This window comes from Pezoporus flaviventris, unplaced genomic scaffold (assembly GCF_033815535.1).
Source record: "Pezoporus flaviventris isolate CSIRO_AGI_PZ_B2104156 unplaced genomic scaffold, CSIRO_AGI_Pfla_v1 ptg000016l, whole genome shotgun sequence".
In the NCBI taxonomy this organism is placed as follows: Eukaryota; Metazoa; Chordata; class Aves; order Psittaciformes; family Psittacidae; genus Pezoporus; species Pezoporus flaviventris.
Genome location: NW_026892564.1, coordinates 1,232,543 through 1,256,337, shown reverse-complemented (window position 1 = coordinate 1,256,337; position 23,795 = coordinate 1,232,543). Strand labels below are relative to the sequence as shown.

General features: G+C 46.0%; 2 protein-coding genes across 3 annotated transcripts in view; both read right to left on the bottom strand.

Moving 5' to 3' along the window:
* Positions 1-1,270, bottom strand: part of NTN4 (netrin 4) — a 45,152-nt gene extending 43,882 nt beyond the window's left edge. Inside the window, exon 1 of one of the 2 annotated variants that reach the window (XM_061454566.1) lies at positions 1,064-1,270. In XM_061454566.1, the coding sequence (XP_061310550.1) occupies positions 1,064-1,205 (142 nt within the window). In that variant the 5' untranslated portion in view covers positions 1,206-1,270. The remainder of the gene's footprint in view (positions 1-1,063) is intronic. The other variant, XM_061454567.1, reaches the window with a different exon arrangement.
* LTA4H (leukotriene A4 hydrolase) overlaps positions 1-23,795 on the bottom strand; it is a 128,491-nt gene that overhangs the window by 37,432 nt on the left and 67,264 nt on the right. The gene's annotated exons all lie outside the window — the stretch shown is intronic.

Below are 23,795 nucleotides of genomic sequence, written 5' to 3'. Positions count from 1 at the left end.
CTTTGAAAGGGTGATGGTTTTCACTTGAATTGGAATGAGTTGCATGACAGATGCAGAGCACCGCATGTTATGAAAAGTGACAGCTTTGTAGTGTAATGCTGGCTGCCAGAGGGATTCAGTAAAAGGACAAATGAGAGCATAAAGATTTCCACGCCGTCTGCCACAAGCTGACGACTGCCCTGCCAAAGCCCTGGAAAGGGCACTTAATCAATATGACCAACTAAATACTCCCATTCTACATACTACTGTACATGCCACTGGACTGGGATCTTCAGTAAATGAGTAAGAGCATGCAGTGAACACCATGACTCACCTGTAAAACATCCACGGAAAATCATATGCTTCCTCCTTGAGAATTTTAGCAACACTTGTCTTGTGATGTTTCATTTATATCTTTTGCCCGATCAAATGTTTGTTTCCCATCTGCCTTTTTTCTTCTTTTTAAAGAAGAAAACTGGCACCAGGCTTGCGATCAGCCGCGCAAGCGTTATGCAAACTGTTTATGCCCGACCGCCTCCGCTGCGGAGCGGCGGGACCCCGCTGCGGGTGGTTATGCTGCGGGAAGAGGCTTTGAAAACCTGTCCTGCTGCCCCCCGGAGCCCGCAGCGCCCTTCCTCCGAGTTCCCCTTACAGCGCCCCGCGGCCGGGAGCCTCTCCGTGGCATCCCCGGGTCTCCGACCTCAGTCCCTGGTGGAGCCCTCCCTGCCCCGGTTCTCCCCACCCCACCGCCCCGTCGGAGCCTCCACGGGCAGGGGTGGCCCCGAGCCCCGCTTTGTGTGCGGGGGAGCGGGGTGCGCAGCCCCGGCGCCTGACAGTGCTCCACGGACGCACACCGCGTTACCCGCACACACAGCATGTGCGGACATACACGCATACGTGCGTGCATGCAGATAACGCGAAGCCAGACAAACACGCGGTGCGCACACGCCGATGTGATACTACTCTATGCATGTGCACGCCTACGTACACACACATACGTGTGCGCGTACATAGGCATATATGCGTATACACACGTGTATGCACAGACGCGAGCGGACTCACGTACGTGCGGCTCCGCGCCTACCCCGCACGCCCGCGGAAGGCGGAGAGAGCCGAGCGCCGGACGGTCGCGACCCACCTGCAGCACCGGCGGCGGCGCCCAGTAGCAGCAGCACCAGCAGCGGCAGCATCGGCGGCAGCATCGCCCGCTGCACCCCACGCCCCATGGCCGCCCGCCCTGCGCGCCCCGCCGCCCCGCGGCGCGACCGGCCCCGCGCGGCATTAGCGCCCCGCGCGGCACCGGCGGGAGGGCGCGCGCCGCCCCGCCGCCCGCCGCGGACCACGCACCGCCCCGCCGCCGGCCGCCGCCCGCCGCGCAGCGCCCCGCCGCCGCCCCACCCCGCGCCCCGCCCCGCCGCTGCGTTGCGCTGCCCGCCCGCCGGGGCGGCCCCGCCGCGGGGGGCTGTTGCCGGTGCGCGGCCGGGAGCGGTACTGCAGCGGACCGCACCCCGCCCCTCACACCCCATCGCAGCCCGGATGAGGGACCCGCTGCCCCGCACAAGCGCCCCGCGAAAGCGCCGGTTCCCGAGCTCCGGCGCCCTGTCCGTTGCGGCGGAGAACGCTGCCTTCCTGCGGCCCTGCTCGGCTGCGTGCAAAGGCGACCTGACCAGCCGTGCCCGGCCACGGGGTGGCTCAAAACCTTGAAGAGGTTTCTTGGTTTATTTAGTCTTTTCTGGTCACTGGAGGACTGAGATCTGAAGCCACATAGACATAAGAGGATTTCCCTCTTCCCTGGGACTTGGACTTGGCAACCTCTGATGCAGCTCAGAGCTGGAAAGTCCCATACAGTCTGATCGGGTCAATAGCACTGGTCACCGTACCTCAGCACTTTTTTTTTTTTGGCTCTGGAAATAAGAAAAGGCACGGTGACATCATTTTTCCACCACCAGACCATTACTTTGTGAGGTCTCAGCAGAGGGACATAGGAGAGAAGGGGTGAAGTGCTTCTGAGCAGTCACCTGTTTTACTCACCTGAATCTAACCTGGGAGGTGAGTGTGCTGCAAGTGTTACAAAACATTTCCTACTTGTTTCCCTGCACTTTGAACGTCAATAACTTAAGAACAACTCTTTTAAAAACCAGTGTGATGGTACCTTAAGACCACTGCACCACCTTCTGCAGTGCCTTCCAAAAATGCCGCTCAGGGTTATATTGTCACCAGAATGTTTCCTGAGAGGTATTTAGTCCCTTATCTACTAACAACAGTCAAACATCTGACTCAAGGGGCAGTATTATCTATCTGTACCGTAAAAGCTGATCCCTGTCACCTTTCTAATTTTTCATTGCTGACTGGCATAGCATCACAGAATGGTTTGGGTTGGAAGGGGCATTAAATATCATCTAGTTCCAGCCCCCTGGCAGGGGCACCCTCCACTGGACAGGGTTGCTCAAAGCCCCGTCCAACCTGGCCTTGAACACTGCCAGGGATGGGGCAGCTTCTCTGAGCAACCTGTTCCAATGTCTAGACACTCTCACAGCAAAGAATTTCTTCCTAATGTCTACATACCTTCTTAGTGTTACATACCACAGAGAAGCATTTTGCTTTGTTGCCACTGTCGTTTTTTCTGCCCTCCAGCTGAGTGTGTCTAGACAGGGACTTCCAGCCCCTGGGCATCTGTTGAAACCCCGTGGTCACTTGTGAGCTACTCAAGGGCTTGTCCTACAGGCTGGCCATCACAGCAAGGGCTGCACTGACTCTTCTGAGCTTCCTCATGGCAGCAGGCATGGAGGAAAAGGATGTTCTTGAGGGTGTCTGCCTCATGTCTCACAAAAGGGTGATGTGTTGCTGAGGAATCACACAGGGGGTTGTGCTGTTACAGCTGAGTAGCAGCAGTTACACCATGCAGGGCTGCAAAAGAAGAAGTGCAAGCCACAGTAAGGAGCTCATCTCCATTGTAACTCAGCACTCCTACACCAAAATTGCCAGGTGTAGGTGTGCCATGAGGTGCTAAGTCTGGCAGACCTGAGCAAGAGGTTGGGTCCCTGGTACTTGGCACTGCTGAGACTGCATCTTGAAAACTGAGTTAAGTTCTGGGCCTCTCATTGCAAGAGAGATATTGAGGTGCTGGAGCGGGTTTGTTTAGTCTGGAGAAGAGAAGGCTCAGGGGGGACCTTCACTCTCTACAAATACCTGAAAGGTTGGAGCAAGGAGGTGGGGGTTGGTCCCTTCTCCCAGGGAACAAGTGATAGGACAAGCAGTAACAGCGTCAAGCTGCACCAGGGAAGGTTTATACTGTATATTAGGAAAAATTACTTCACCAAAAAGGTTATTAAACACTGGAACAGGGTGCCCAGGGTGGTGGTGGAATCACTGTCCCTGGAAGTGTGCAGAAAATGTGTAGATGATACCTTTAGTGACATGGTTTAGTGGTGGAGAATGAGCATGTGGTATGGACATTCTTAGAGTGGTGGGGTAAGAGATCTGATATTGATGAAACATAGAAAACCATAAAGAATGAAGGACAATTTCCAAATACCCCAGGTGGAACATCTGAAAATCAGCTTCAGTATCCAAAAATTTGAGAGAACTGATGAACTGCCCTCACTTCAGTAGCATAAGTCTGCTTCTTTGAGATGCTCTGGCTCACATGCCTTAGTTCTCATAAGACACACAACTGAGTTGCACTTTCTTTCCTGCCTAGCAGCACTGCAACCTAGTGAAACCTATTTGCTCTTCCTAGATGAATTTGGTTTACTTGTTGGAGGCCACACAGTCCACACCTCTGGGCAGCTGCTTTGCAGAGCTGGTGGGAATTCAGCAGAAGGTAGGAAGCACACAGAGATGATTCAGCAGTTTTATTTTCTTTGTCAGTGTTGCCTCTTGATGGACCAGAGGAGATAATCACATGGTTATGAGGAGGAGCTCTACCTCTCCCTAAACTTTCTTCATGATCATAGTCTTCTGGGTTCATACTGTACTGCTGGTTAAGGAAGAGCAAGAGGTATTTCCAGCTGTCATTCCTGCAATGTGGTTGTAGGTAGCGAGGTAGATGGAAAGGCTCAGAAATGTGAAGATCACCTGCCTTTGGTGTTTGCATTTCTCAATTACATTTAGGCATCTTTAAAGAGTGATGATGTTCCCTCAATATACATGTCCCAGTAAACTAGAGGAAAATAAACAGGGGTGACAAGCCTGGGGAATAGCCTCTGCCTCTTTAGAGATGCTGACAGGTAACCTGGAGGAAGGAGCAGAGGCTGCTCCTTTGGCAGAGGTCCCCAAGGATGTAATGCTGGCCCTGGGGAGAGGCAGCAGAAGCTCTTCAGCCTTTTCTGTCAGAGTGAAATTGGGTAACAAGACAAGATCCTCTGCAAATCCCTTTCCCTGATTCTCCTGCCAAGGGGTAGGATGAGCCAGGATGAACATTTCCAAGTCATTGCGTAAAGCTAATTTTAGAAGCAAACCATGGAGGAAATGCCTCACCTACCACCCAGCCAGAGCCATCTGGCTTAGACTTTTGTCATAAAAATTGGAAAAATTCAGAAGATCAGATTTACTTTTTAACTAGAGGCAAGTTCAAAGATCATAATTTTCTCTATCGGCATCTGTGTAGGTATGCAGAACTCTTGTTACAGTTTAACAGGAGGCCCTTGGGGCCAATACAGACCTGCAGACATGCCTGACTATTTTCAGTGGTGTCACATGTGCCATCTTGACCGTGCACTCGCTGCTTCTCTGCGGACTGGACACAGCCCACTTGGTTCTGTGCGAGGAGTGGAGGAGATGCCCAAATGGAGCATTGCACCGTGGTGGGAAGATGAGAGGCCTGATTGGAGCACTCTCTACTGAGCAGCACCACTGCAGGGCAGCAACTCCAGCTGAACCATTACCTACGTGCTTTAACTCTAGAGATGCTTATTTGTAGGTTGTTAGTCATGAGGCATCCTCTGGACAGGACCAGATGTATATGAACACACTGCTTAGAAGTAGGTTGCTGGTGGGAAAGATGGGGCCAAAAGAATCCCCCACTTGCAGTGAAGCAATGTGCGTTGCATTGTGCAAAAGGAGCCCCCACTACACTCTTGTACAGAGCCCTTCCCCATGGCAGCTATGGCTCTCTCTGTATCATTTTTACTGACCTGTTTTGCCTATTCCCGATGTTTTGGGCAACTGACATGAAACATCAAGGTGATAGAGGTAAGTGATATAGTACTGGTCCCTTGCTCTACCGTGTGGGAAATGGTGATGCTACTGCTTCTACAAGGGATCTACCGGATTAGCAGTCCTTTTGACTTCAGAGAATATTTGACTGATCCAGATCTGGTAGCTGTTGCTGTTTTCAGGAGATGATCCACTCCTTCAGCCGCAGACAGAGGTTTATCTACCTCATACATTTAAACATGCTAAAAGGAACAGAAATTTGGTTGTTTCAGCAAAAAATATGGTCTTGATTTAAAGTCCACTGAAGTCAATGGAAGTTGACATCTGATCAGGGGATTTTAGATGAGATCCAAAGCCACTTTCCTCTGGTCTGTTTTGGTACCACATCTTTAATGCTTTCTGTTAAGACCTGTTATTAAGTCTTGTACTTCTCAGTGTTTTCTAAATAGCTAGAAATCTTCCAACCAGCATAAAATGAGAAATGAAAATATTTTGCTGACTCATCATATTTTGAAACAGCTGGATTCCTATATTTCCTGTATGAAAATAAACCAAAGGATAACGTAGAACAATAATTAGTGATTAAAGTTGCATACTTCCTTGTTTAAGTTCCTGTTTAAATTCTGATATAAGGCATCACCTTACAGACAACTGGAGAAAATGAGGGAACCAAAGTGCCCTTACTTTTTCTGTACCCAGTTCAACTTGTTGGAGCCAAGTATTTTGCATGCCGGACCAGTGTGCATGCAAGAACGGGAGCACTTTAATGAGATTTAGTGTAATTGGAAGTCAAATCACAGAAGCATTATGGCAATGATAGTGCTGTTCTTCAGAAGTCTGTAATAAGGATGGAAAACACCCTATTCCAGTCCACATAGGGAAGGAAGCAAAGGGTCAGCAGGGGTCCTGAAAAAGAGAGAAAGAAGAAATCATGAAGTTACTCACTGCATTCATTTCATGTGGGAGCAAAGCTAAGACCATCACAGTCTCTTGTGTAGACTTCTGCACATTGCACATAATGAGAAATCCCTTTATCAATCACAGACAAACCCATTTACCACGCAGATTGGTAAAGACTGGAATTGTTCTCTCTCTGGTTATAGCCTTGGTCCTTTTTGGGACCTGCAGCAGTAAAAGGGATGCCTGAGCTCCATCAGGGGTTCACCACCTCATCATGAAATCAGGTGTCACTTCCACTTAAAGTCCTCTTGTGGGATTCATGGAAGGGAGAAGAGGGTTAAGGCTCATTCAAGTGTCCAGGAGGTCCGAGAGCTGCCATGCTGCTCTGACTAGCAGCACTACAATGCCTTCTGACAGGGATTTGTTTTAGCAAGAAAGGTCAGCCCCTGAACTCAGTGCTGCAGGAGACTGCCTGGCAGCATGCAGGGCTGGATCCAGGTGTACTAGATTCTCTGCATCCACTGCTAAAGAAAACCCCAAACAGCCGAAATCCCCATTTTCAACAACACTTTTTAAAGGTTCTGCCATCTTTCTGGAAGTAAGGGGTGAGTTGGAATTTCCTTCTTCAAACTGTAGTAGCTTGAAAACCATCTTAATTATTCTTCATGTGCAGCTGTTTTTATCCACAAGCTATGGCTCCAGGCATTTAGAGTTTGGGTTGGTTTTTTTTATCTTTCTCTCTTCCTCTCTTCTTACCATCCATTTTGGACAAACAGGAATGAAGGGGAACCAGCTAATCTGCCCATGTTCCATTTACAGGGGATTCAGGAGGATAAAAAGCAAAGCAAAGGAGAGAAAGGGATGGGGATCACTTGCTAAAGAAAGAAAAGTGTTTGTAGGCAGTCTGCATATTTTTTTGCAGTAAGACTTGCACTTGCTGGATTATTGCCGTCCCTATTTTCTTAGCTCCCACATAACCTTTGCCCCTCATCCTTCTCTCCTTTCCTGGGTAAATTGATATGCAGATATCAAGACAATGATGAAATTTAAATGCCACAGAAACCCACAGCAGCAACGCTTTCTGTGTCAGTTCTCTGCTCCATCCTGTGTGCTACAAATTATTAGGAGGATTAACCTGCTGGCTGCTTCCTGAATGCCACCTCTGCCAACTTCAGCATCCAGTCAGCAGAAAGCCTCTGAAACACTCTTGGCAGCCAGGGACTGCAGCCAGTGCAGTGAGAGATGGCCATGGCAGTGGCACAGCCAGCTATAGCCAGCAGCATTGGGGCTGGCAGCAGGGCAAGACTGGCATGGACCTCCTGGGCCCTCACTGGCTCTTGTTTCAGCCCTGGCACCTGCCCAAAAGCTGGGAGGGGGGATTTGCCGGAGGGCAGCCCAGCAGCAGCCACAGCAGTGGGACGAGTGAGCTGGGGGGACAAAGGGAAAGGGGTTAAGTGAGGACACCTGCTGTTCCCTTTCTGTCACCCTCCAAGCCATATGGGGAGCTGGTCCGGACACTGCCTCATGCTGGAAAGCCCCCAAGTGCAGCAGGGTCAGCACATCTTTCATCTCTGAGGAATGCCTGGCTGGCCATGGCATATTGCAGCCTGTTTCTCAGTTCCTGATGGGAGCATGTCTCTCAGCTTTGCTTTGCCTCACCATTCATGTAAGGACAGCCAAACCCCACAGGTTCAGGGGTTCACGGTGACCGAGGGAGGTGTCCTTTCTGGCCGTTTCTCAGGCCGTACTTGCAGGCTCACAACATGCATTTCAGATTAACCTGGCTCAGAGGAAGCTTCCAGGCCATCCTTTGCAGTGTCAACCCAACCAGTGCGCACCACTCATGTCTTCCAGTATCAGCAAGGAGTGGGCATATGCCAAACACAGTGTAGAACCGCCTAAAAACTATTTCTTTGAACACGACCCTGCCATGAAAATAAGAGCAGTTATTGCACAATAGCTGCTGATCTCAGCATGCCAGAAGCACCAGAAAGGCTTGATGGTGGTCAATGATGGCACCTTGCCACCAGAGCTTTCAGTCACAGCAATGTCCCTATTTTCAGGCACTCAAAATGCACCCTCTTGGTGCTTCTGGTGGGATAATCAAAAACCAGGCACTGAAAGTCAAGCTGAGCTGGAAAACATTGGCCTTTGTCCTTGTCCATTGCTTGCCTGCTTTGCTTTTTTACTAGAGAGAATTGTGTTATAATTTCTTTGCTTTTGAATCTTTCTTTGGGGCATCAGCGTGGTCACACAGTCACTTTTACCAGTCCCAGTCTTGTTGCCTGTGCAGTCTGGTGACCCCCAGCATAGTGGAAGATGCCCATTGCTAGGGAGCTTCCTGCTAGTGCTGATCCTTTCCACCAGGTTCATTAAAAAGCCCTGCATTATTCCCAGGCACACAAAGTCTTAATTCAGTGTTATGTAGCTTGGTCCTTTTGTCCACTTGCGAGTGAAATTGTCACATAATGTTACTAAGAGAAACGGAATGTGACAGCACGGATATGGTGGAGCACCAGGCACTGGATCTGACAGTGGGCTCAGGCAGTGCATTTTGTGGTGATGGAAGATGCATAAAGGTGTAATTTATCTTGCTGGCTCAACATCATCTTTTGTTCTGTTAGCTCGGGGTCTAAAAAGCTGCTTTTAAAGCCAGCATTTAAGAATTTGCAAGACAGAGTGGGCATACTGGGATCCAGAAAAATGCAGCTGGAGATGTTCTAGACCTTTTTGGGCACAGAAGTGGATACCCATGCAGGCACAGCCATGGAGAAACCCTAGTATGCTGGTCATGTCTCTTTTGGGGTTCCTGTAAGTCATGCTATGTATCTGGAGAGCTAGATTTCTTATGGCACAGGCTGGGACTGAATTTGGCTACACTTGTTTCTCCCTATGGGACTATTGACATCTCTGCAGGTAAATAGTAAAAAGTGGTGCATGGATACAGTGGCATCATTAGTGCTTGCTACGACCTTTACATCTGAGGGGACTTAAGTATCCTCACCAGAAAATTAAACATCTCAGATAGTATGTGTATTCCAAGGAGAGTGTGAATTATATACAGTGTAAAGAGATGACACTCTTGACCAAGCTGTCTTTAAAATCTTGTCCTCCAGCATGCTAGAGAAGTCAGTCCATTCTCATGCCCCTTTCCTTAGTATCAAAATCTCAGCTCAATGTTGCTTTTGATACAGGGTCTTGGCAGCCCTTCTGCCTGTTCTAGACATTGTTTTGCTTTCTGCTGTATGTACACACAGGGTGACATCATGGCTATTTCTGGTCTCTGATAATAATCCCCTCTCTGTTGATAGGTAGAAGACAAAGCCCTTTCATACTTACTATTCCTCAACCCATATGGGACTGATGGGAAATTTGTACAGTAAGATTCATCACATTGGGGTGCAGTATAAAAACTCGGTGCCAGAACAAGCTCATGCTAGTCTATTGTAATGGTGCCCTCATTACAACTGGACTTCATGCTGAAGATTACTGGGAGCATTACTGGGTGCTGGCATAATTCATAGTGGAAAATACACCTTAAAAAAAAGGAATTTCTTCTGTACATCTAACAGAGATCTAGTAAATTATCTGGAGTATATCACATAGTCAAATTAATTACCTTCTTGTAAGTGGAAGTGGAAGACCACTTTTAAACTGAAAGAGCTCCATAAATGTGGAACGTGCTCTGTCTGTACTGTTGTGGCAGCATAACATAGCAGAGCTATGGGCTTGCATAGCTTTGTGCCTGTGAGTCTGCATTTAGACTAGTCACCCTTTGGCTCCTTTCAAGCTGGGATCACTAGGGAGCTTTTAAATATCACTTTTTACAGATAGCTAAATATGACAGTGTATCCATGGATGTAGGACACGTACAGAGTGGGAAGACAGCCAGGGAACCAGCCTAAGTAACACTATTCTCAACTGCCTTATTCCGGCACATGTTAAAGATGCCAAGGGCCTCATGACTTTTGCTCTGGTTGAAAATTGAGCAATTAAGCTAAATTAGCCTGTATTAAGCTCTTGTTTACAGCTAGTTTTGGTACCTCCAAACCATGCTGGAGGCAGCAGTGCAGACATGAAATACAAGCATGGCCAGAAAGAAGCCTGATCTCCTCTGAGAGAGTCCTCTGGGGGATCTCCATCCTCTTTAAAGCAGCTCAGATTTCCAGGCGCTGGTGTGTGTGCCTCTGATTCCACAACATCCAGCAGGAACTGGGGAGCTGGAGACATTTTGCATTACATACCAGTAAAACAACAGATTGTTACCGGAGGACTCTGCATCTTCCCCAGATGCATTCCCAGAGCATCCCTCCATGAAACAGCATTGGCAAAGACAGTGACAAGACACAAAATCCATTGTGCTTATGGCTACTTAGAAGACAGATTTTCATGCCAGCACCATAGATCCATCCTTTAATTTCTGCCATCATGGTCTTTGATTCCCTCCTCTTCACAAAACCAACCTTACCCCTGTAGCCTACACCTGATATCTGTCTTTCCACCCCTGATCTGTCATTCATACCCACACTCTGTATTCCCTTCTCTTTCTCTTCCCTCATTCCCCTTCTGCTGTATCTTTTTTTTACCAAAATAGTATAAGATTGTGTGTAAGGAATTACCTTTACAGAATATCAGACAATCAAATAATACAGGAAATACTCAAGCATGACTTTTCTGGATCCTTACTTTGTGCTATAAAGCATGAGTCCAAAAGCCAAGTGATCTGCCCCACTGAAAAATGTGAGACAATCACTCTTTGTGCTTTCTGTCCTTATAAAATGAGTCTAGACTTCTTAGAAAAATGTCCACTGATGGCCTTGAAACCTCTCTGTCACAGGACAAGCACAGTCACCACAGTGACGAAGTAACTATTGTGCTTAGCAGCTGAAAACAGTGAAGTCCAGCAATGCAGTGGCATGTTTCCGCCATCCTACCCATAAAATCTCTGAAAGACAACCTTGGGAGTAGTCTTGGCACTGCAGGAGCAGTACTGCAGTTTGTAAACAAATTCCCTGATAAATTACCTACTTACTGCTCACTGGTTGGATTTGCAGAGCAGTTCTGCCACATGAGAATAAGATTTCCTTTGAAGGCTACTAAACTAGATGCTCTGCTCCACATGAGCATCAAGCAGCACTCCAGCACCCAGGGGCGCATATGGGATCACACAAGCGATCAGTCCTTCAGGCGACTATAAACCACATGCATGTTGAGAACATTATAGTCCAAAGAAAACCCCTTGGACATGCATAGTGTAGATGTTGCTTTGATCTACTGATCATCTAACAAGATGAATTACCTGCTCATGTCCTGGATTTTTAAAGCCCTGACCCCTGTATCCCATTCCCAGGCACTTAGCACTCTCCATCCTTTTACAGGGAGCACACATGGCTCACTCAGGCCAATACGGACAAGAAGGTGGCAAGATGCCTAAAAAGCAGATGATAGGATGCTCAGATTTGCAATACTTCTGTCTATTTGTGGCTCCAGTGCAATGGAAATTGCATTCCTACTCACTGAAGCACTGCTAAGCCTTTCAACCCTAGTCCTTTAGCTAGAGTTTTACGATGCCAGGGAGATTAGGCTCACTGCCCACCAACAACACAGGCAATGAATTAATGTTTCTTATGCCCTAAGACCTTTTTTTTTTGTAATAGAAAAACTCCTTAGACAGGACCTAGAGGGCTGTTCACTACCTTGGGAGACCCACTGTTGGAAAGATGCTGACATGCTGAAAGTATTCGTACAAGAGCAGGAGGAATCAAAGTGGGAGGAGAGACCTCTGCTAGACAGGTCGAGAACTGGCTGATCAACAACTGGAGAGAAATGCTGATGGTGTGCTGGTGGTATATAAGTCACGGTATGGTTGTTCAAGTGCACAGCACAGCTGAGGAAAGAAAATCATAAGTGAATGCCAGGAAAAATGAAATGAAAGAATAAATGAAAGATGTTTAGAGGATTTCCTCTAAACTAAAAACCATAATAATGGATAATATAGGAATATCACAGCACTGGGAGAGTGAGACAGATGAGAGACTCCTTTTTCCATTTCCAGTTTGTGCATTTTTACAGACCATAAAACAGAATGTGCTGACCTGCAGCGCTAAGATTTTTAAGGGAAGCAATAAACACATACACAGTTCTATATGAATGGACAGTCTGTAGCAATAGACAGCATCAAAAACTTTCTTAAGACATAGAGCATACACTAAACTCTGAGGAATATTCCTAACTATGGTCAAATAGTTTTGTAGTTTTCCATTCTGGGATCACTTGGCTCCTCACCAAGTTTCAGCCACTCTCAGAGGTGGGACACTGAATGACTGAGTTATGACTGAGACAATGTTCTTCCTCGGTTTAGAAACACAAAGCTCCAGAAAAGCATTAAGAGAGATAAGCAGTGCTTAGGAGGAAAATTCAGAATGATCCAGGGGTTAGTAAGTCTGGGAATATTTTTTATAGCTTTGCAATTTTGGCATTGGACAAAACTGTAAATACATTCCTGACAGATGAGATCCCCAAACATCTGGGGAGATATGAGCCGATAAGAAGCCATTTATTCACATTTCATAAAGGATATATTTAGACATTTCTAACAGCTGGAGTGGCTGTGAGAGCTGGGCCAGGCTGTGGACATAAGCTGTCAGAAGTGCAGGAGGGAAACAGTCTGATAGCCAGGCTGGAGACCAGGGTTTTATCTTGCCACTGGCAAGGGGAGGATTTCCCAAATGCAAGGCAGTGCAAGGAGGTGACAGAGTTCTCCCCGTGTCCCACATGGACCACTGCAGATCCAGGTGGTGAGAATGAGTTCGTGCTGCTCCTGTAGGCCAGTGATATCCTAAACACCCTGTGGGTACCTGGGACAGGAATGTCTACAGGAGTCTATACACTGAAAACAGTGAACCTCATCCATGCCAGGAGCCCTCTGGAAACATATTGCTTTGGGAAGAGGGGTTCTAACAACCTTGGCAGTGACACGGGGTGCCCTCAGGTCCCTTTTTCATGCTGGGTCCAGCCATAGGCTCTAGCAGCCTTGTGTAACCCTGGTATTCGCGGGACTGTGCCCTGCAAGACAGGGGACAGCCAGGATAAAGCTCAGACCGTGAACCAGGAGGTATTTTGGCATCTTACTGCTCTTACCTAAATACATCTGAGCTTCTGGAAACCAGGCAGGAGTGGGAACACCACAGGACAAACAGCTTAGACTTTTAATGGGTTTAAAATAGGTTTGAAATCAAAGAAGATGAGATCCAGTGATCCAATGTCGACTGACGTTCCTGAGAGGCAGCCAAGAAAAACAAGCTGCTGTTCAGAAAGCTGCCGAAGAACAAAGGAGAGAAGAAGGAGATGAAAGGGAGAATGGAAAAAAGCATGAAGCCACCAGCTCAATACATGTAGCTAGCAGATGACTGCCATATCGGCACTAGTGTCTAATGAGGTCAGATGAAAAAGGATCCTTCATTCAATAAAAACATAGTGACATGTTTGAAATGTCTCTGATTTTAATAAGAAAATAATTTCTGATTTCTAAACACATTTCAAGCCATGAATTCCCTTTCCAGATTGGGTGGAAGCAGAACGAGTTTGGGGGTTTGACATGGTTTAAAGGGAATTAAAGGGGTCATTTTTCTTTCTCTACACATCCTCCAATGTGTATACAGCAATATTGCATTCACGTTTGCTGATCTGAAGTACCTCCCTTACCCTGTAGTCTTTATTTCTCATTTCTAATGTAGAAAGGCCAGAGAAAAGGAAGAAGCAAAAATGAAAGTCACTGTTTTGTTGTTTTTTTTTTTCCTAAAAGAGATTAAATAAAAAAAGCTTTATACTTGCCTGAAACCACGCTTTTTTAATCCATTTCACTGAAGTTCTGTTCTAAATTGTTTCAACAGGAAGTAATACTCCTTTTAATCTGCTGCTTTAATTAACATACAGCATGTTCCCCATTGCTGCAGTAATAAACCACCAAATCTGAGCAAACTTCACTATTCCTTGAAAGGCAAGGAGATCTGGAACACATTATTTTTTATACATGTTATGAACAGGAATACAGACAGTGAAGAGTATCCCAGCCTGCAAAGGAAGGCAGAGCACAGGTTCAGAACAGAGCCTGCAGAATAGTCAACAGTGACTCATCAGTTTGGAAGAGTTAGTCCCCACTCTTCATCTGCAGTGCAGTGATTTATATTTTCTATCTTGGGACAATGATTTTTGCAGTGAGCAATTATGTCGGGTTGCCTGTGGCCTCCTACGCACAGAAGCTCTGTATCCTGTGAAAAGCAATGTCCGGTGGGATTGAGCTGTCTGACAGCAGATTTTAGTGTTCAGTGAGCAGCAATGATTGCTTGTATTTTTGAAAGCGAGAGTGGATATGAAACACAGTTTGGGTTCCTTTCCCCTAGTGAAGTTTCAAGATAATTCTAAAAAACACTAAAGCACAGCTCCCAAAACCAGGCAACCAGTTAGCGTATGTCCACAGACAGACCATAATATCCATGGTGTTGCTGGGACATGTGCTGTCTTTATGGGCTCTTGGTGTAAGAATTTTAATTTATCTTAAGTTAAAAGTTTAAAGCTTGTGCTAGCTTGTTCCGAAGACCTTTTGTAATATTAACTGAATTATGTCAAGCATTTTCTGTCAGCCATGAGATTTGTCATAAATCACAAGAAATCTTGTAGTAATGTAGTTCTGAGCATTATGTCTCCAAAAAGTCCCTTTCATAACGGGAAATACTGTCTTATGTTTTCTAATGCCTTTCTTCCCTCCCTTCCCTTGGGCTGTGCTTTTTTCTTTCCTTTGTCCTTCCTAGGGAAATGAAAGCTTTCCTTTGGACTGGCTGGAGAAAACCAGCCATTTAGTTAAATTCTATGTATCTATGTATCTATCTTCTTTATCTCCCTGTAATAGAGGCAATTTCCTTTTATCTGCACAAATATTTAGTACACTGGACTCCACATTTACCATTTAGTTTCTCCTCAGTAATTGCCCTTGTGAGATCTTTTAGCAAAGATGGGTATGAGTGAGCATATGGAGAAGACTTATAGGTGCTGAGGACATTCTGTTTGGAGCCAAAGACACCTCCTGTGAATGACCAACACCTACAAGCATCCAACTCAAAATGCTAGAACCAGGTAATGCTGCCTGGTGGAGCAGATTCTCCTAACAAAAAGAGATCTGGATGTCACTCTCCTTCCTGTACATCCTTGGGAGACCCAGAGCAGAAGGTGCCATCCCGCTGGCACAAAGATGCCCAAGGAAAGAAGGAAGCTGAGCTGAGATATGCACTCTCTTGCAAAGTTTTATTCCCCTGGGCAGTGCTAAGCCAGGGCTGTACACTGCAGTCCATAACACTGAAGGAGCATGTGAAACAGGAGAAGGAGATGCTGGCACTAAACAAAGCCAGTGAAGGGCTGTCTTTGAGGAGGGAACCCATCCAGGACCAGCCGATGGGAGAGGCCATGTCCCAGCTGATGTTACCACTCTGCAGTGACTCAAGGCAGCTTTGGCTATGCTGCACACAGAAGAGTGGCTGGGACGTGGCCATTTACTTGTTTCAGATCAAAACATGAAAGGAACAGCTGCTGCAGCCTCCTCAGTTTCAAGAAAAGCCTCGCAGGATTGTGCAAGCTTGTGGGGAATATGTATGTGCAGGGCTTGCATGCTGATTCCCATACTGGTGACTTTGATGTATTTCTGTGGTGTACTGAGAACCCTGTATTGATCCTGTTGCTTCACCTGCTTCGTCCTTTCAAAGGGTGCCAGCCTGATCATAGGGTGATGGTAAGCTTTGAGGCCAGTCTGATCAAACAGTAGTCCTTGCTGAGCAGTATCTGCGTCCTGCTCAGAGCCACCTCAGCATGTGAGCCTCACCTTCAAGGAGGACAAGTGAACCTGGGTGAGGCTGTCAGGTCACCCCAAGAGAGAGGCAGATGCAGCAATGTAATGAAGCAGGCACAGATGCTGGGGCTTTGCTCCAGAGCCTTGTTCAATGTGGACTTTAGGCTCTGAAGTACCCCTGAAATTACATGTAGCCACCCAAAAAGGCTTTGAGCAGCACTGAAGTGACAGGCCGGAGCCTAGTACCAGCCCTTTGCAGACCCCCTGGTCAGAGCCACTCAGGGCAGTCACGCAGCAGAGAGAGCACAGTTTTGGGAAATGAGTCTGAAGCATTCAGTGGGGGGTTTTAAACATTAGCTGACTATCTGGGCAAGCAACTTTCCAGCTATGGCTGTCCTGCAGGATGTTCCACCAATGAACCTTTGTGACTGAGGTGCCTTGTGGATGAGCTAGTGTGGTTTCTGATTCCCTAAGCAAACATCGACGTTCCCTAGCATGAGGGAGTTGAGTGGTGAGCAGTGACTAATGAACAGCTGGTATGAATTCTTGACACTCCTGGAATCCAGAAATATGTTGATGAATTCTGGCCGCAGTCCAAATAGTTGCAAAGTAATGACTAAGGTGGTAATGAAATACAGCTGACTGGCTTATTCATGTTCAGAGGCTCAGTGGTTTATCCCAGCATACATCCAGCATCTCTGTCCCAGTTCTGAGTCACCTCTTCATGTCTGGAAGGTGGTGGGTGCCTGGGGATGCTACAAGCACTGCTGTAGGACAAGGACTCACAGGAGTGTCAGTGCTCGGCTGCATCATACACGTACTCCATCTCAAGGCAACCAGGATTCCTGGCTTGTATGAGGGCTCCAAGCCCCTTCCTTTCTGCAAGGCAAGGTGCACAAGTAGCTCTACAAACACGGGCCCAGGGAAAGTAGGTGCCACAGGGAAGGAGGAAACAGCATCAAATTAGGAAATGTCAGTGGCCACACCTTGTACAAGGAGCAGGACAGGGAAGACTAAAGTTGATGAAGGAGATGGAGTGACTGCCAGGCCAGCAGGGACTGAAAGATTTAGGATTAGATAATTTCAAACTGGGAAGAGGATTACTCTCTGAAAATACAACCTATAGATGAACAACTGAGAAGGATGGAAAAAAATCTATGCTAAACAGCAAAGATTCTACACTGTGAACATATGTATTTACAGGTGCTGATAGGCACCAGTAAATCTTGGCATCTTCTACTGCGTCACCTTTGAAAATAGGACCTAGGCTGACTTTACTTTTTTGAACACTCTGCTTCCTGAGGAATCATATGATAGATTTATGTCAATGCCCTGTACTCATTTCAGTAAGGTTTCTCTTGTGCACAAACATAAATATGAACAGATCATTCCTTGGACAATCTTCGAGCAGTAGCTGGGTATGCATATGGCTTGTCTTTCAGCCCTTCGGTGCAAGCAGATACATTCAATAACTGTTAAGACGGGCATATATCCCAGCATGGAATGGGACTGTCACTCACAGATTTCCTTGAGTAGATTCAGGCAGGCATCTCAAATAAAACTAAATGCAACAAATGGCCTCACTTTTCTCTTTTTTGAAAGGGATTTATTCTGACGATAAATGAATACAACTGGTAAGCAAAACCACAGATGGGCGAACATGACAGATTGATGTAGCCAGATGGAATCATGTTTGTTTTAATCCACAACCAGTAGGCACAGCAGTGACAGCCTTTTCATGCCGCTTTACAGGAATCAAGTGCTCTGAAACTTGATTGGAATTATGTAATGAGAAATAAATAGCCCAGATTAAGCCAGAGATAACAGAGGGTGCAAGGCAGTGGTGGTGCAACATTGCTCCAGGAGAAAAAATGTGTTTAGAAGTTGTTGAATGTAACCGATTCCTGCTGAGAGGAATAAGCTGACCTGGGTGGACATTATGGCTGTCACTGACACCTCAGCAGCCAGCAGTGAAGGCCTCTACAGCATTCAGGAGCAGCGAGAAACAGCCCCCAAATAGCAAAATATATTTCTTGGCAAGTGCCATTTTCTGCTGCTACAACCACTGTCCTCCTCCTCTGGCCTCACCTTCAGCTTGAGGCGTGGACCCCACTGATGCTGCAGGGACACGGATGCCACCATCCACGGCCCAGCTCCACTGCATGCACCTGCTGGATGGGAACTTTCTGCTCGCACACAGGGACCTTGCATCAGGGCAGAGGTTTACTTACATGAACCCCTTTTTGGTTTGCTCACCACCAGATCTGAAAGGCGCGTCTGGACAGCTGATAAAGTTCTCCCCTCTCTCCCTGCTGGAGCCCCTGAGGCTTTTGTCATGAACAAGCCACAGTTGTTAGCGCTTTCCAAGAAAAGCAGCAGTGTTTTGCTTAAAGTGCCGACTGGCAGCAGGTTGGCATTGGGCTTCTTTGTTAAAAGATGACAGAGCTTGCGTTTTCCGGGAGAAAGAAAAGTCCTATTGAGATAATAATATCATGCCAGGCAGACAGCCCTGCTTGTGTAATCCGCTTTGAGCACAATGCTGTGTTGTGGCTTGAGCATTGATTCCAACTGAAAAGTGGCTGTGATTTGTGTGGTCAAGGACCTTATCCTGACTGACAGGTCTACAAAAGGAGACAGCATGCATGGTGGGCTGAGAAGCTGGGGAAGTCCACCTGAGGGGTGAGGGGATGGGACAGGGACTGGGGTGCGAGGACCTGCCCATGCGTACACCTCCTTTCTGTGGGTGGAAAGTGTGCTGGGAGCATCTCATGGTGCTGGTGGCATCCTACAGCGATGAACTCCTGTTTCTCTGATGCAGCATGGACTCATAGCAAGGCTCATTGGATTAAACAGATTCTACTGCAGGGCACATGGCCAGACTAGAGGAGAAGTAGGAAAAGTTACCCCAAGTTCAATCCACTTTCAGGGCTATGGTTTGATACCTTACCAGAAATACGATGGCATCTCTGTTTGGAAAGACTGAAGATGCTGGGCACCTGTTCCAGGCAAAATTATTTTTCTTCTGGAACAGTCAAGATGTTTCTTTGCATGCTTTGTATGGAGTTATTGCCAAAATCCCGGTATGTCAAGGCAATAGCAAAGCTAGTTTATAAATGCAGTGACAAGCTCCCAATACCACTAAGACCTTCTTCCTTTTCTTGCTTTCCCAATAGGGCTATAGACACTGAAATGGTCCTTTGCTCCCAGAGCTATGATCCCTGAGAAAGGTGGGCATTTAGAGTGTGAATTGCGAGTTTATCACTGACAGTTGTGAAGGCACTCACATTTGGGATGAGTACTTTCTTCCTGCAGAGAAGTAGAAATAGAAATAACAGAAATTAATATTAGACTACAGCATAGCAGGTGGCTCTGTCACTACATTCACCACTAGCACAATGTCTTGTTCAATCAGATGTCCTAGAGGTCACAGTAAACAATGGAAAACATGAGCAAAGCCAGGTTGATTATGTACATTACTAACAAAGAAGAGAGAACTTTTTTATTATTGTAGTTAAAACATATCGATAGTTTCTGCCTACCTAGAATTAGCAATTAGCTGCAAGGGTAACACTGATGTTTGCAAATCTAACAGTATTATATAAACAGAATTAGACACTTCAAAACCCCTTAATTTTCACTTTGGATTTCTTGCTGTTTACTGGCTACTGAAAAGCCAAACTTGTTGGTACTCTCAAAATGTGTGATGAATGTGACAATGTTTCTTAATGAAAAGCTTAAAAGATAGTACCATGTTGTAGGCAGGAATCTGCACTTGGTTTACATCTGTAAAATGCCCCTTTACCTTCCATCTCTTTTTGACAATTCAGGTGATATCAGAATCATGTCATGACTTCAAGACATTGGTTCTGGCTTGCTTTGGATCAGACCTCAAATCTTTGGCAAAGTTGAACCTTGTGGGGCTTTCTGTCACCTGATGGGCTGAACTTTGTTTTCAACACAGCTAGGGAATTAAGAGCTGTTAGAGCTTTGTAGCAGAAAGCCGGCTGCAAAATTTAACTACTATATATGTACTAACCTTTCTCCAGTCATACAGCATTTGTCATTGGCAAAATAGTGTCTTCTATCTAAAGTGGTTTATTACAACTGTTTGCATTTTATTGACTAACCCTAAGCCGTTTACAAAACCTTCTTCAGGGCTAAAGTTAACTACCAGCTATACAGTGATGCCCAGTTCATACTAAAGTCTTACAGAGGTTGTTCACGGGTCTCATGATAGACATTTGAACAGAGGCTGAGTTTCACTCAAACCTGAGGAGCGTATAGCAGCAGCACGGCCAGATGAATGTAGAGATTTGATGCATAAGCAGGACAAGGAATACAGCAAAGAAGGGAATTGTTCTCCTCTTTGGAGCTTGATACCCAAATCAACTTCCTTCTTCCAGCAAAACATATTTCAGTATTTTATTGATCACAAATGAGCATCTGCAGCAGGCCAGCTGAGCCATCAGCATTTTCATTATGTATTCAGGGGATGGCACTAGGCGATGACGCTGTGCAGATGGCCAGCACATGTATTCTCCAGCATCAAAGTTCCCTCTTCCTCTGGATAGGAGTTTTCGGATTTAAATGCCAAGTAGCCCTGTACTGGTCTTCAGAACCAGGTTGCCTTTCCCTCTCTGCATGGAAAAATGAGCGTGAAGCTGTGCATGCAATTAAACCAAACTCTGCTCCAGATGTTCAAAACTGCCAAGCTAAGCATGGCTGGGACAGTAGTTGATTACTGAAAGAAGTGCATCACCTGCAGTCTCTGAGACCACTCCTAGCTAAGGCAAGTAATTTTTTGTCAACTTCCCATCTAGTACTGACCAGGCCTGAACATGCTTAATTAGTGATATCTGATGAGTGCAAAGCCTGGGGTTGTATTAGCCTTGCTTCTAAATCTGGACACATGCTTTGAACTAGCAATACAGGAGTTAAAAGCATCATGTAAACAGGATTAGACTAGGCTTGCAAAACTTTGGCTTCATCCTTGTTTGAGGGAATAAGAGACAGCAAGAAAGCACACAGTGGAGCAGATGCTTCAGACAAAAACAGCTAGTAACTCCAAAGCCACACCTTTCAACATCTATCTCTAAGCATGTAACAACATGGTATGCCTGGAGTCCCACGATGGGAGTCAGCACTTTCAGGTGGGGTGATGTGTCTGGGTTGGCAGTGGCACTCAGCAGCAGTGGGGAGGGCAGTCTGCCCATGGGCCCGCCAAGCACAGACCTGGCCACCACCTTCAGAAATAGACACCCATGGGACAGCGTTGTACATTTGCAGTGACTGGAGCAGCCAGTACTATGGAACACCCAGGAAGGTGCAGCTTGGTCCAACCTCCCTGCTGAGAGGGAGGTCGGGACACCTAGGGCCCTTACAATGAGCTGAAAAGCCACCTGCACAAAATTCCCAGGTGGAAAAAAAAGAAAGTGTACAGGAAAAAATACCCTTGTGATGTTTACCCCATTGCTGTGACATGGTGCCTTCCCTTTTCCCTGGTTCCAGATCTGCTGGACTTCAGAGATCACTGACCAGGCAACCACTGCTCTCAACCAGGGCACAAACACGATGCAGTGAGCAGTGGAGGAAATAAAATGCAGGAGCCTTCCCCTCAGCAGTCTGGTGTAGGCATTTATCCAGGGATTTGCTGTCTCAGCAGGAGCGCGCGAAGCAGACATGGAGCTTGATATGTTTGAAAATACATCAGACAGCACACAAACCCATGCATCGAAGGATATACATACCTTACTGTGTTTCCTACGTCTGAAGTATAGTTTCATGAGAGAAATTTAAGCTTCTGGAAGGGAGTAGGCTTAACATGTGTAAATTCAGCCTGGCACATGAGAATCCAGATTCTGATCTGATTTCTTGACATTTTTCTATAGAAGAATTAAATGATAATTTATCACATCTTCTGAATATGATCATAAATGCCTCCCAGTTTTGCAGCTCCAGATGACATGGATGCTTTTAGAAATGTATGGTCATATCATCTAGCATCTATCTCCCTGAGCAAGGATCTCCCAAGCTAGCCAGAATCACTTCATTTGCATTTCTGTTTAAGAGAGAGTTAAATCCCTTTTATGTGCTATTTTGCCTTCTTTTCTCTTTCTCATTTATCTGAAGACACTTCAGGACTAGAGCAGAGTGCTTAGAAAAAAATGTCCCAGCTGATGAACAAAAGACAGCATTTAATTTAGTTACTTTCAAGTAATCCAGTCACGCCATTCAGACATTTGTTGCCAAACAAGATCATCAAGGCTAAAAGTCTTGTATATACTATTCCTATTGTTCTGGTGAGTTATTTGCCTTGTACTCAGAGCAGTCTGTAAGCTATTTCTCTCTATATAATGAGAAAGAATTGTACACATGTAAAGAATTCTCCATGCTTTGCTTTACAGATGTGATTTAACAGTACTTGCTTTCAGAGAGCTTGACAGAGAAGTATCTGAGGTATCTAAAATATTATAAAAGAGGTCAGAAATGGCACCAAGAACTTAATGCTGGCTGCTTTTCTGGACTCATTCAGCCTGTGGCAGTGAAAGAAGTGCTTTGACTTTAGAAAAGAGTGTTTAATGTGCTTGGAAGGAAGTGTACAAATGCCAAAAACATCTCTTTGAGAATCGGAAAAACTTCCTCTTTTTTTTTTTACATGTTTGTTTTCCCATTGACAAGTAGTTTCAGTGGAACATATTGAAATGGCTTGCTGTGAAGGCTTTCCAAACATTATTAAGATACATTTTATATATAGCTTCCATATCATAAACTGGGATTACTCATCTTCTGAAGCCATTTTTTCCTTGGCTTATATACTTCTATATGAACACACCCCCAGAAAGCAGAGCTGTTCACGCACTAGGAGAAGTAACATCAGCTCCTTCCCTGAGGAATATGAGCTGCAGTTCATTGTATTTATAGAGGTGGTGGCCCTTAGCATCAGTCTCCTCTGAAGGATCCTTCTCCTCTGTGGATTCCTCACTGCCCTTCAGACTCCTGCATTTCACCAGGCACTTTCAGCTTTGAACACTGGATACTGCCTTGCTTGCAAATCTTTGGTCTGGATGCAGTGAAGAGAATATTGGTGCAGGTATTTTATTTGAGATTTTAAGATGTTTGAGCCACTGGGCAGCTGCAACCAACGCAGCTCTGCTACTGCCTCTGAAATGGCAATGCTGAAATCTTTGCTCCTTTGGATTAATCTCTCTTGGCTGAGTCAAGTTTTGAATTTCCCTTTTCCTACCTCTTAGCAGCCTTCCAGTATCTGATGGGGGCCTGCAAGGATGCTGGAGAGGGACTCTTCATTAGGGACTGTAGTGATAGGACAAGGGGTGATGGGTTCAGACTTGAGCAGGGGAGATTTAAGTTGGATATAAGGAAGAAGTTCTTTACTGTGAGAGTGGTGAGGGACTGGCTCAGGCTGCCCAGAGAAGCTGTGGCTGCCCCATCCCTGGCAGTGTTCAAGGCCAGGTTGGATGGGGTTTTGACCAACCTGGTCTAGTGGAAGGTGTCCCTGCCCATGGCAGGGGTTGGAGCCAGATCGTCTTAAGGTCCTTTCCAACCCAACCCATTCTATGATTCCAACTTGGAAGCAAAGCACCTTTTTTCTAGTTACAACTGTACTGTTGGAAAATGCGGCGCCATCAGCTGGAATCCATTCATGTACAAGTGCAGCAACCACATAAAAGAGCAGCTTTTAGCAAGAGTGCAGCCACTTTCAAATTTTAAGGCAATTAAAAAATACACAGTCATATCCAGGATGATTTTCCACCCCAGAAGAAATTTCCACACCCAAGAAGATCACTATTACAAAACACTTCAAGACAAATAAATCCAATAGAATGTTCATTTTCCACAGTAATTAAGTGTTCAGCTTTTGCTTTGGTTTGGTTTGGTTTTTGTTTTCCTGCATGAGCAAGCT